The sequence below is a fragment of the Sinocyclocheilus anshuiensis genome, unplaced genomic scaffold (assembly GCF_001515605.1).
Source record: "Sinocyclocheilus anshuiensis isolate Anshui unplaced genomic scaffold, SAMN03320099.WGS_v1.1 scaffold261, whole genome shotgun sequence".
Taxonomy (NCBI): domain Eukaryota; kingdom Metazoa; phylum Chordata; class Actinopteri; order Cypriniformes; family Cyprinidae; genus Sinocyclocheilus; species Sinocyclocheilus anshuiensis.
Window position 1 is genome coordinate 577,218 of NW_015536515.1, and position 13,553 is coordinate 590,770.

Consider the following 13,553-nt stretch of genomic DNA (forward strand, 5'->3'; position numbering starts at 1 on the left):
AATGCATGGTCTTGTTTCTTGTTTCAAGAAAGGATTTAAAAGAATATAAAAAAATGAAAAGGTATAAGCAATATATGCAACAAGACCATGCATATATATCAGTTGTTGATTGGATGTTAAGAAGTGGGCGTGGCACTCAAAATGGAGGTGGATCTGAACACAAACTGCCAAGTTTTAAGATGCAAGAAGAGGAGAGTTTTAAGCAAACGAAATGCTTGGATAAATGAAACATACATGGATGAAAATGCATGTGCAACCTAGATAAGCTGAATTTTAATTTTATACTAACTTTAAGTGGACTAAATGATTGAAAAAGTCCTACAAATGTCACCAGAGAGAAGCCTGACATTTTCAGACCCACTTTAAAAATGTCAAAAATTAAAGTATGAATCATTCACAGTCAGATCTATAACATGCATTTGGTGGATAGACTGGGTGAATTTTCATTTCAATGTGAACATACTAGCACAACATGGAATCATAACCTGATTGATTAAGTACTTTATCTTATATCAGTTGTTGTGACATGTTTCAGGTTGTCAGATTTGCAGATCAATGGCTTTGACCTTTGTCCTGATCACGCAGCGGAGACTCTAATATCACGCTTCTTCATGCCTGCAGTCTCAGTATGGATCCCACGGGGCAGAAGTACTTCACTATTATTGATTATGTGATATTTGCATTGTTGTTGGTGGCCTCCATGGCCATCGGGCTGTACTACGCCTTCACCGGAGGACGGCAGAGCACCACGCAAGAGTTCATGTACGCAGACAGGAGTATGAAGTGCCTGCCACTCTCTTTGTCTCTCATGGCCACCTTCCAGTCGGCTGTGGCCATCATTGGCACGCCGGCTGAGGTTTACGCCAACGGCACGCAGTACTGGTTTATTGGCTGCTGTTATATTCTGGGTCTCCTGATACCAGCACACATTTTCATTCCTATGTTCTACAGACTGCATCTCACCAGTGTTTACCAGGTACACATCCTTTCAAAATATTGCAGATATCATCTAGAGACACTCTAGGTTCTTTATTGGCATCAGTGGTTCCATTAAGAACTTATGAATGTCAATGGAATTTTTCCATTCCACAAACTGTTCTTTGAGATTAAGATTACAAAAATGTTCTTTACACTTAGAAAACAAAAGTTATTTTAAAGGAATAGTTCACCCAAAAATGAAAATTTGCTGGAAATTGACTCACCCTCAGGCCATCCCAGATGTAGATGAGTTTGTTGCTTCATCAGATTTGGAGAAATGTAGCATTGCATCACTTGCTCACCAATGGATCCTCTGCAGTGAATGGGTGCCGTCAGAATGAGAGTCCAACTCTCATCTGGACTCATTCTGACGGCACCCATTCACTGCAGAGGATCCATTGGTGAGCAAGTGATGCAATGCTACATTTCTCCAAATCTGTTCTGATGAAGAAATAAACTCATCTGCATCTTGGATGGCCTGAGGGTGAGTCAATTTTCAGCTAATGTTATTAACTTTTCCTTTAAGAATTGTTCACTAAATGGTTCTTTGGAGAACAAAAAATTGTAATTCTATGGCATCGCTGCAAAAAACCCTTTTAGAACCTTTAGTTTTTGTAATAGTTTATCAACATCCTGGCACCACTATTTCACCACTAATGTTTTGTTTTGTTTTGTCATTGATTGCTTTATTAAACATGCTCATATCTCATTCACTTCACAGTATTTGGAGCTGCGCTTCTGTAAAGCCGTCCGAATTTGTGGCACTGTTACTTTTATTTTTCAGATGGTAAGTTCCAGCCTCTCTGTTGTGAAATAAATTTGCATTTTTGTTAATTTAATGCATTGCATGTAGAGAGTTACAGTGTGGTTCCTTTTTGCAGGTCATTTATATGGGTGTTGGCATCTATACACCTGCTCTTGCATTGAATGCAGGTAATGTTACAAATATATATAGTCATAATTAACATTATTAATGCATGAACACAAATATGACTGCCTGTTGTAACTAATAACATGTATCTGTCTCTAGTTACTGGTTTTCATTTATGGGGAGCAGTATTGGCGACTGGGTTAGTGTGCACTCTTTATACCGCACTGGTAAGAGGATTTTCAGTGGTTTAAGGTTGCTTACTTTACAGATTACATGCATCTGGTCTTACTGTGCACAGTTCATCAGTGCATGATATCAAATGTTTGTCTTTGTAAACTTCAGCTTGCTTTGCATCTTAAACATTTCTTTTCGGATGACAGCATTTGATGTTAACCATTAACCCTATAAAGCCCACTGTATCATATGTGACCCTGGACCACAAAACAAGTCTTAAGTGTCAATTTTTCAAAATTGAGATTTATACATCATATGAAAGCTGAATAAATAATATTATAAATAAATATTTGGCAGAGATACAACTATTTGAAAACCTGGAATCTGAGGGTGCAAAAAAAATCAAAATACTGAGAAAATCGCCTGTAAAGTTGTCCAAAGGAAGTTCTTAGCAATGCATATTAATAATCAAAAATTAAGTTTTGATATATTCATGGTAGGAAATTTACAAAATATCTTCATGGAACATGATCTTTTCTTAATATCCTAATGATTTTTAGCATAAAAGAAAAATCTATAATTTTGACCCATACAATATTTTTTTGGCTATTGCTACAAATATACCCCAGAGACTTAAGACTGGTTTTGTGCTCCAGGGTCACATATTTGATACGCAAATATGTAGGGCCTCTAAATGATCAACATGATCAAAACCCATTGTACACAATCTACTACATGCTTTCTGTCGTCTGATTGATAGTTTATACTTTTTTAGCACTTAAAAGGCCATTTCAGGTCATGGTTCACATGTCTTTTTGCTGTGAAATCTGATTTTTATAAAGTAAACGTAAGATTGACGTATATACTACATAATTTTTTGGAAAGAATTGTTCAAATGTGAGTATCAAATATGATCATCAGGCTTTGGAGAAATGTTTATTTGTTCATCTCTCAATCATCATTGTATTGCAATGCGTTATATGTTTTAAAACTAAGCATTTAAATATAATCTTACTAAGACAAATTATTTGGAGATATATTTATGTCATTTTATGTATACTGTTATAAAGATCTGCTTGATTTACATTACAAGCTATCAGGATTTCATCTTTTTGTCCATATATATATTAGCATCTGCATCAAATTGCATGTTTTTGTTCAGTTTGGGCCTCTGAATAAAAATCCTGGAGTATGAGCTCCATGCTTTCATTTTATCATACCATATGGGCCATAAAAGCCTGTATCATAAAGATTCAAAACATGCAGAAAGCACATGCAAAAAAAATAGATTTTTCAGATTATTATTTCATGTCAGGATTTGCAGGATTAAATATCCTTAGAATTCAAACGGGCTGCAAATGTCATTTTATTTCGGTTGGTTACTTTGTTTTCAATGTCTCAAAGAAGTTGTAATTGTTTTTGCAGGGTGGGCTGAAGGCAGTGGTCTGGACCGATGTTTTCCAGACAGTAGTGATGTTTACTGGTCAGCTGGCCGTCATCATTGTGGGCGTTCATCAGGCTGGTGGTCTGTCTGATGCCTGGGTGAAAGTCAGGGATGGTGGACGCATCTCTGGGATTGAGTATGTTCACCTCATGGTGTAGATGGCATAGCAGCTGGTAGCCAGCACATTTAACCAGCAGGCTGCTCCATGAACGCATCTATTAAACCCAAGGGTTTTCAAATGGTTTGAAGCCAAGGACCCCCAAATATGATGATGATCCCCTTTTGAGGTTAGGCAGCTGTTTATTTAGATGTATAAAGTCCATTTATAGTATGAGAAAAAATATTTAGGCCAAATGTTCACAATAGATGATTTTTATTGTGTCATTGAACTAAACTAACAGCAAATAATTAAAATATTTAATTAGAAAATATTTACTTTATGTTAAGTAGATTGTTTTTCTTTTAGCCACTATTAATGTTAGATAAATTAAAATCTATATTTGTCAATAGAATAAAATTAATGAGATGTTAATTTAACCCCTTAACTGTCACCGGGACGGGAGCGGGACGCCTAAGTTTACTTTGATTATTAAAATTCCAAAAAGTTGATCAAAAAGTTATAGAAGTTTAAATTTACTGTAAATAAAATGCACTATATTAGTTTAATTTAATTTTATATATAATAAATATTTTACATAACAGGTTTTACTCTAAAATTGGTATAAAATTAAAGCCTTATGTCTAAATAAGTTATGTTCCAAATTTGAAGTGGATATGAAAAAAATGTAGGTTTCTTTGAGATTTTATTTAGGGCGTTATACCACAAACAGCCACCGGGTGCCATCCAAACTCCATTGAATTTTTTTAATGCATTTTTCTGTCACAAATGTCTAGATTTATCTGTCAATATCTACTTCTATCTCAAAATAACCACCATATATGGAATCCTGAGACTCAGACCTTTCCAGTGATATGTTTTTTGTCAAGATTATAAAAAGGTTTGATTCTAAAAGACCGTAATGCATTTTGTAATATGACACTTGACACCGCCCACTAAGGGGGAGGAGACTGCCAAAAGATTTTAAAGTACCAATTCCATGGTAACACAATGTCCGATTTCAAAATGGTTTTCAAAGGATGAATCTTGGGCTTCTATGCTTTCAAATGATATATAATTTATGATGATTACTAAAAGATTTGATAGAGAAAAAGGACAACAACAAAAAAGAGCGCCAAGCGTCCCACAGGTTGGACGGTGACAGTTAAGGGGTTAATGGTTAATGTTTTCATATAGCTGAAACTAGAATTATTATAAAAATTGGTAAATGTTTTACATTCATTTAATATTTAATTAAAGTGAATGTGTTAACTCACAATCATTAACAAAAATATTTTTTAATTTTCAGTTCTTATATTTTTGACTTTGTAAATCCCTGTATTAAATGACTGCTTGCTTTTTTGTACCAAGTTTTGACCATTATTTAGCCATATTTAATTAGACTGCCTCAGGACAAACTCACGGTTCTGATGTTTTTCTCCCAGTTTTGGGAGACTTTTTTTCCGGCAGTTGCAAGACATTAACGTGAGATATAAAATATATAAAATCAGATATAAAGCCAGAATTGTGAGATATAACCTTGCAATTGAAAAAAAATAAAGCTTGTTTAGCTTGTTTCATAAAAAAAATAAAAGTAATTGTGACTTTTCATCTCACAATTCTGAGATTATCTCTCATAATTTGGGTTTTTCTTCTCAGAATTTCAAGTAGAACTCTTGCAATTCTGAGTTTATAACTTTTTTCCTTAGAATTACCAGAAAAAAAAGTCAGAATTGTGAGATTTAAAGTCACAATTACCTTTTTATTTTTGTGGCAGAAATAAGCTTCCATAGGCATCCGTGAAACATATCCATGATCCTAAGTATTAGATGTAGGCATGCAAGTCGTCCCATTCTGTTTGTGCTACAGACATGAATGCTATTGTACTGATACTCAGAGTCATTTCTCATGTTGACGGTCTGTGTCTGTCCAGTCTGAACCCCGACCCAACGGTGAGACACACGTTCTGGACATTAGGTGTTGGAGGAGTGTTTCTGATGCTGTCTCTGTATGGAGTGAACCAGGCTCAGGTTCAGAGGTACCTCAGTTCTCGTACAGAGAAAGAAGCCGTCATGTAAGTGTTCCTTTTATTCGTGTACAGCCCCCTAAGGCTCTCAGATGAACGTATGTGTCACAAAACATCACGTGTTCTCGTGCAGGTCCTGCTATATGGTGTTCCCCTGTCTTCAGGTGGCTTTAATGCTCAGTTGTCTGATGGGGCTGGTCATGTACGCTTGCTATGGTAACAACAGCCCTCTAGAACAGCAGTATATCACATCCAAAGACCAGGTTAGAAGCACCAAACACATGTGATTGCATATATAATTCTATTATTTGGGGCTCCCTGATATAAATATTGATATATGATGTGTTTTGACTTTACAGATGGTGCTTTACTTTGTCATGGACATGTTACAAAACTTCCCTGGACTTCCTGGATTGTTTGTGGCGTGTTTGTTCAGCGCATCTCTCAGGTAACAGCATGATGTTTGAAGCGGTCATATTTCACAGATCATATTTCAGTCAAATATTTATTTTTTTTGCATGCATTCTTCCGCCCACTAAGGGGGAGGAGACTGCCAAAAGATTTTAAAGTACCAATTCCATGGTAACACAATGTCCGATTTCAAAATGGTTTTCAAAGGATGAATCTTGGGCTTCTATGCTTTCAAATGATATATAATTTATGATGATTACTAAAAGATTTGATAGAGAAAAAGGACAACAACAAAAAAGAGCGCCAAGCGTCCCACAGGTTGGACGGTGACAGTTAAGGGGTTAATGTTTTCCATCTTCATATAGCTGAAACTAGAATTATTATAAAAATTGGTAAATGTTTTACATTCATTTAATTAATATCTTAAGTGAATGTGTTAACTCACAATCATTAACAAAAATATTTTTTAATTTTCAGTTCTTATATTTTTGACTTTGTAAATCCCTGTATTAAATGACTGCTTGCTTTTTTGTACCAAGTTTTGACCATTATTTAGCCATATTTAATTAGACTGCCTCAGGACAAACTCACGGTTCTGATGTTTTTCTCCCAGTTTTGGGAGACTTTTTTTCTGGCAGTTGCAAGACATTAACGTGAGATATAAAATCGGAATTGCAAGATATAAAGCCAGAATTGTGAGATATAACCTTGCAATTGAAAAAAAATAAAGCTTGTTTCCGCCACTGAATAAAAAAAATAAAAGTAATTGTGACTTTTCATCTCACAATTCTGAGATTATCTCTCATAATTTGGGTTTTTCTTCTCAGAATTTCAAGTAGAACTCTTGCAATTCTGAGTTTATAACTTTTTTCCTTAGAATTACCAGAAAAAAAAGTCAGAATTGTGAGATTTAAAGTCACAATTACCTTTTTATTTTTGTGGCAGAAATAAGCTTCCATAGGCATCCGTGAAACATATCCATGATCCTAAGTATTAGATGTAGGCATGCAAGTCGTCCCATTCTGTTTGTGCTACAGACATGAATGCTATTGTACTGATACTCAGAGTCATTTCTCATGTTGACGGTCTGTGTCTGTCCAGTCTGAACCCCGACCCAACGGTGAGACACACGTTCTGGACATTAGGTGTTGGAGGAGTGTTTCTGATGCTGTCTCTGTATGGAGTGAACCAGGCTCAGGTTCAGAGGTACCTCAGTTCTCGTACAGAGAAAGAAGCCGTCATGTAAGTGTTCCTTTTATTCGTGTACAGCCCCCTAAGGCTCTCAGATGAACGTATGTGTCACAAAACATCACGTGTTCTCGTGCAGGTCCTGCTATATGGTGTTCCCCTGTCTTCAGGTGGCTTTAATGCTCAGTTGTCTGATGGGGCTGGTCATGTACGCTTGCTATGGTAACAACAGCCCTCTAGAACAGCAGTATATCACATCCAAAGACCAGGTTAGAAGCACCAAACACATGTGATTGCATATATAATTCTATTATTTGGGGCTCCCTGATATAAATATTGATATATGATGTGTTTTGACTTTACAGATGGTGCTTTACTTTGTCATGGACATGTTACAAAACTTCCCTGGACTTCCTGGATTGTTTGTGGCGTGTTTGTTCAGCGCATCTCTCAGGTAACAGCATGATGTTTGAAGCGGTCATATTTCACAGATCATATTTCAGTCAAATATTTATTTTTTTTGCATGCATTCTTTCTATTCTTTTATTTTTATGTTTTACTCTCTGTTCTTCCTTTTTCTTTTTAGTGTATAGATATATTTTTTAAATATATATGTCTAATATAATATGTCTGTATAATATATATATATATACATAACTTTGTAGCTATTGTAAATTCATACATTTCGTACATTCTGTACATTTTAGTTTATATCCTTCTCTTTTTTTAATTTATACCCATAATTTTAAATTTTTTGTAACTGAGTGGTCGTAAAAACATTTCACTGCATGTCATATTATGTATGGTTATTGGTTATGTATGTGATATAAAAATTTGAATTGAATAATGACTATTATAATAGGAATCTGATGACAGTCTTCAAAGAGAATAATTTTTAGAAATCATTATTTCTGTTTGAAATATATTTTTATATATATAGGCACCAAGGCTGCATTTATTAAATCTAAAATATAGTAAAAACAGTAATACTGTAAAATATTATTATAATTTAAAATAACTGTTTTCTCTTTGAATATGTTAAAATGTAATTCATTCCTCTGATGTAAGGCTGGATTTTCAGCAGTCTTCAGTGTCACGTGATCCTTCAGAAATCATTCTAATATTCTGATTTGCCGCTCAAACAGTTGTATTGCTTCATATTTTTGTAGAAACCATAATACACTTTTTTCAGGTTTTTTTTATGATTTGAAAGCTCAAAAGAGCAACATTTATGTGAAATAGAAATCTTTTGTAACTTTATAAATGTCTTTACTTTTGATCATTTAATGCATCCTTACAGAATAAAAGTGAAATAAAATTAACCTTACTGACCGAATTTTAAGTGGTAGTCCATGTTCATGCAAATCTGCTGCTATTTTTGTTTCTATAATAAACTAGAGATACAGACAGTAGTCGGTGCACAAGCATGCAATAAACATAGAAAGTAAACTTATTTGTATATAAAAATGAGATGTTCTCCTTCTCATTCACAGTACAATATCCTCAGCTTTTAACTCATTAGCCACGGTGACCATGGTGGATCTGATCAAACCCCATTACTCAATGACGGAGGCCAGAGCCACTCTGCTGTCAAAGATGCTGGGTGAGACATTATCTTCATTTGAAATGATTTCCGTCTCCCCACTGATGCACAATTATAGAATATGTTTCATCTGCTTTCCCCTTTACTCAAAGATATCAAATGAAGCTTTCGGTGAGCATCTTTATAATGCATGATTGTATTCCTCATCCAGCTCTATCATATGGGATTATATGTGTGGCTATGGCTTATGTCGTCCATTTGATGAACAGTTCAGTTCTTCAGGTAAGCGTGGATGCTTTTATAAGCACTTGTGAGTTTATAGCAGTAATCAACTTATGTTAACAAATAAAAATATATCCTGTGTTAAATCAGATTAACATCTATTCTCTTAAAAATAAAAGTTCTTTATTGCCATTGATGGTTCCATGAAAAACTTTTAACATCCATAGAACTATTCGGGTAAAGGGGTCATATGATGTGATTTCAATATTTCCTTTCTCTTTGGAGTGTTACAAGCTCTTGGTGCATAAAGAAGATCTGTAAAGTTGCAAAGACTAAAGTCTCAAATCCAAAGAGATATTCTTTATAAAAGTTAAAGAGTCAGCCACACCTACCTAAAACGGCTCGTTCTAACACACCCCCACATGTCTACGTCACAGGAACAGCAGTAGTGTTGATGCAGTCATGTCAGGGAGACGCTGTGTGATTCAGTGCGAAAGCAAAAGCACTTTATTTGGCCTTCTGGAAGTAGATGCAATTAGGAATCATTGGTTAAGATTTATTTACAACAGAACAGCACAACCCAGATGTTCGAATTTGTGCAACGCATTTTATGGACGACAGTTTTTTGAACCTAGAAGAGTACAAGGCTGGCTGTGCACAAAGGCTATTTCTAAAAAAAAAAAAAAGGGTCAATTCCGACTTTGCTATGACAATCTGGCGTTCTTAGTTGAAAATGGTTCTTTAGATTATTAAAATGATCTTCACGGTAAGAAAAAATAAGTAAATTTGGAGAAAATGTACTATCCCTCAGGCCATCCAAGATGTAGATGAATTTGTTGGAGAAATGTAATTTAATGAAATGTAGCATTCCATCACTTGCTCACCAATGGATGCTCTGCAGTGAATGGGGGCCGTCAGAATGAGAGTCCAAACAGCTGATAAAAACATCACAATAATCCACAAGTAATCCACACCACTCCAGTCCATCAGTTAACATCTGGAGAAGCGAAAAGCTGTGTGTTTGTAGGAAACAAATCCATCATTAAGATGTTATAACTTCAAACCATTCTAGTCTAAAAGAGTCTATAATCCATGGTATTGTTTTCTCCAGGGAAAAAATCATCTCGTCTGAATCAGGAGAGAAATATGCACAAATCAAGCACCATTAATAGGCCTAAACAGCTCTAAACAAATATATCAGTGGATTTTGATGTGAGAGGACAACAGGGGATGGACTTTTTCACTGGAGGAAGCGTTATTATGGATTATGGACTTGTATTTTGACCAGAAGGGAATGTTTAAAGTCGAAACGCCTTAATGATGGATTTGTTTCTTACAAACATGCCGCTTTTTGATGTTATTTGATGGACTGGACTGGTGTGGATTATAGTGATGTTTTTATCAGCTGTTTGGACTCTCATTCTGACGGCACCCATTCACTGCAGAGCATCCATTGGTGAGCAAATGATGGAATGCTACATTTCTCCAAATCTGTTCCCATTGGATGGCCTGAAGGTGAGTAAATTTTCAGTAAATTTTCATTTTTGAATTAACTCTTCCTTTAAGGAACCCCCTTTTATAACCTTTATTTTTAAGAATGTTGTATTTCACTTTAAGGCAGCTCTCAGTATCTTTGGGATGGTTGGTGGGCCGCTGCTCGGTCTGTTCTGTCTCGGCATCTTCTTCCCATGTGCAAATAGCATCGTAAGTTCCTCCCTTCCATCCATCCATCAATCCATCCATCAGTCCACCCACATAAATAAGGAAGGGAGCTGTTTTTTTTTTCAGGGAGCTGTAACAGGACTTGCCGCAGGTCTGGTCATGGCTTTCTGGGTTGGCATTGGTGGCTTTTTGTCTCGGATGCCCAGTTCTGTACAAGTTCTTCCATTCAACTCCACTAACACCGTGCTAGCCGCCTCTGAAAACATCACTGTGCCTGCTGTCATAGATGCTGCCAGGTGACTTGTAGATCAGTACCAGCATGCATTGTAATGTATATATTTTGGGAAATAATTTAATGCTTTTCCTCATCTTCAAGCAGACCTGCAGGGCTGAATGGGTTATATTCTCTGTCATACATGTGGTACAGCGCGCTCAACTCCTCCACCGTGGTGCTCATCGGACTCATTATCAGCTTCATGACTGGTAAGAAACATTGACCTGAAGAGCTTCTGATAGTACTTGTTCAGAATGAGACATTAAAAAAGCCTCATTGAGCTACTTGTTTATTAGAGGTGTGATGCACTTACACTGAATAAAGGACCCAGAGACTCACAGAGAAAACGCAGTTGGACTCGCAAAAGCCTAGCAATAGCTCAGCATGAATGTAGAAACTGCATAGACAAAAACTATTAAATATTGCTTTGCATTAATTGAAATAAAGCGGTTAATACTTTACAATAAGGTTCCATTTGTTAACATTAGCAGATAGATGCATTAGCTAACATGAATGAACTAACAATGAGCAGTATATATTCTTAAGCATGTATTAATATTGATTACTGTTATTAAAAATATAGTTGTTGATTGTTTGTTCACGTTAGTGCATTAACTAATGTTAACAAATAGGACTTTTAATTTTAAAAATGTTGAACTTAACATTGGGTAATATTATTAAATGCTGTAGAAATATTATTCATTGTTCGTTCATGTTAACTAATGTGATTAATGTTAACAATTGAAACAATTGATATGAAGCTGAAATAAAGTATAAATATTAGATAAAAAACTTCAAAATTATAAATGTTGCCTTGGCAACTAACTGAAATATTATTAAAACTAAGTATTAAAATTACTATTAAAAATAAGTATAATACATAATTACTACAAATAAAATGTAAGCTAAATTAAAATATTAAAAAATTGTAAAAATGACAAAAGAACAACAAAATTGCTATAATTAAAATGAAAACTGAAAATATTAAAATTAAAGCTAATTTAAAATGTTAATAAATACTATGAGAGTTAATAATACTAAAATATATGGAATCTTTTTTCCGCCAGGGGAAAAAGTAATTCCGACTTTTTATCTTACAATTCTGACTTCTTACCCTGCAATTCTCAGAATTGTGAGATATTAATTCAGAATTGCAAGATAAAAAGTCTCAATTACTTTTTTTATTCTGTGCCAGAAACAAGCTTCCTAAAAATGTACAAAATACAACCAGAAAAATACAATTTTATAACTTACAGATGTCTTTTTTTTCAAGGCCCAACAAAAGGAGACGATGTGGCGTCTGGCACAGTGTATCCTGTGATGAGAACAGCACAATCACTTCTGCACAAGCTTGTGAAGCTGAGCGCTTGCTGTACGTCTCCTGAGCACACGGTAAGATGGTCTTAACCCTACGGTAAAATACATTGTTGCTTTGGGTCATTTTAATGTAGTAAAACTGCTTCTAGCAGATCGATGGTCATAAAAAAATAAATGGAAATGTAAAGGAGGATGCTGGAACTGAGGAAGAGACAGAAACATTTCTCCCATCAAATGCGGTTTCTCCTTTGGAGCACGAGACCTCCGTATAGCAAAAACACCAAGAACAGGTTATCTTGCACACTAAGTATTGTAAATGTGATGTATATTGTTGATGTCAGTAATGCTAATTACAGAGATGTGTGCCTGTAATTATTTTGAAGGGAAAAGTTTGTCTAGGTGTACATTTTTGTAATAGACTGTATATTTCTGTCACATTTGTATTGTTTTGTATGTGTAGCTGCTGTATATAAAACCAAAGAAAATATTTTTACAACATGGACTAAAATGTTAATGTCTGTAAAGATATAAAGTACAAATCCAAATGACAAAGAGAAAGTTCAGCAAATCACTTTTTGTAATAAAAAAAATGTGTGCATCATGTGCTGCGTCTTTTCTGGGTGAATCTCACAACTCTGAACATAAGTAGAACTTAAAAACATAAATTTTTGCATTAAGACATTATTAAAATAAGAATAAACAACACTATCAAAATAACACTTTTCTGTTTTCACAGCATTGTAATGGGAATTGTGGGAAGAAAATGACATATTTGCTTAATTGTAATGAAATTAGTGATATAAGCAAAACATTTATTTACTTATGTATTTATTGGGTGATATATGTCCTGGATAAGTTCTTGACAAGTTTCACATTTAGTCAAATTAATATGCATTTAAATTGACACACGTGTGCATATACTTACATTTATATTAATATATTATTATAAATAATATAAATAAAAATAAGTGATATATCTAAGATATACTTATTTTTTTATTTATATTGTATATGCATTAATAATATAAGTTTGCAATAAAGAGGCATTTTTGTTTTAGTTATTACTATATTTGTCCAGCTGATGTCGCCAATGCGCAAAGGCCGTAAATGTCCACAACACTTCACTATTAAAATGAAAATATAAATTTGTGGTTCCTCGAATTGCTACACGGGTGGAACCTGTGGAACATCCATCCATCCATCCATCCATCGTGAGCAGAATATGATGCTGACTTGAGGATGGGCTCTTTTGACTTAAACATACAGCAACCAAAGACGAGAGCTTTTACAGCTCAACCTCAATGATTCTGATTAATATGCGATTTAAAAAAAAACATAATTTGCCT

The 13,553-nt window shown here is 34.8% G+C and overlaps 1 protein-coding gene across 4 annotated transcripts in view; it reads left to right on the top strand.

The window, feature by feature from the left end:
• LOC107692492 (sodium-dependent multivitamin transporter-like) overlaps positions 1-12,811 on the top strand; it is a 13,632-nt gene extending 821 nt beyond the window's left edge. For 2 of the 4 annotated variants that reach the window (XM_016491575.1, XM_016491583.1), the window contains exons 2-16: positions 536-976; positions 1,700-1,765; positions 1,860-1,911; positions 2,009-2,076; positions 3,449-3,603; positions 5,498-5,638; positions 5,724-5,853; positions 5,950-6,038; positions 8,683-8,792; positions 8,944-9,014; positions 10,572-10,658; positions 10,743-10,912; positions 10,993-11,099; positions 12,164-12,282; positions 12,357-12,811. In XM_016491575.1, the coding sequence (XP_016347061.1) occupies positions 629-976; positions 1,700-1,765; positions 1,860-1,911; positions 2,009-2,076; positions 3,449-3,603; positions 5,498-5,638; positions 5,724-5,853; positions 5,950-6,038; positions 8,683-8,792; positions 8,944-9,014; positions 10,572-10,658; positions 10,743-10,912; positions 10,993-11,099; positions 12,164-12,282; positions 12,357-12,479 (1,836 nt within the window). In that variant the 5' untranslated portion in view covers positions 536-628 and the 3' untranslated portion in view covers positions 12,480-12,811. The remainder of the gene's footprint in view (positions 1-535; positions 977-1,699; positions 1,766-1,859; positions 1,912-2,008; positions 2,077-3,448; positions 3,604-5,497; positions 5,639-5,723; positions 5,854-5,949; positions 6,039-8,682; positions 8,793-8,943; positions 9,015-10,571; positions 10,659-10,742; positions 10,913-10,992; positions 11,100-12,163; positions 12,283-12,356) is intronic. The other 2 variants (XM_016491597.1, XM_016491591.1) reach the window with 2 other exon arrangements.
• The last annotated feature ends 742 nt before the right edge of the window (positions 12,812-13,553 follow it).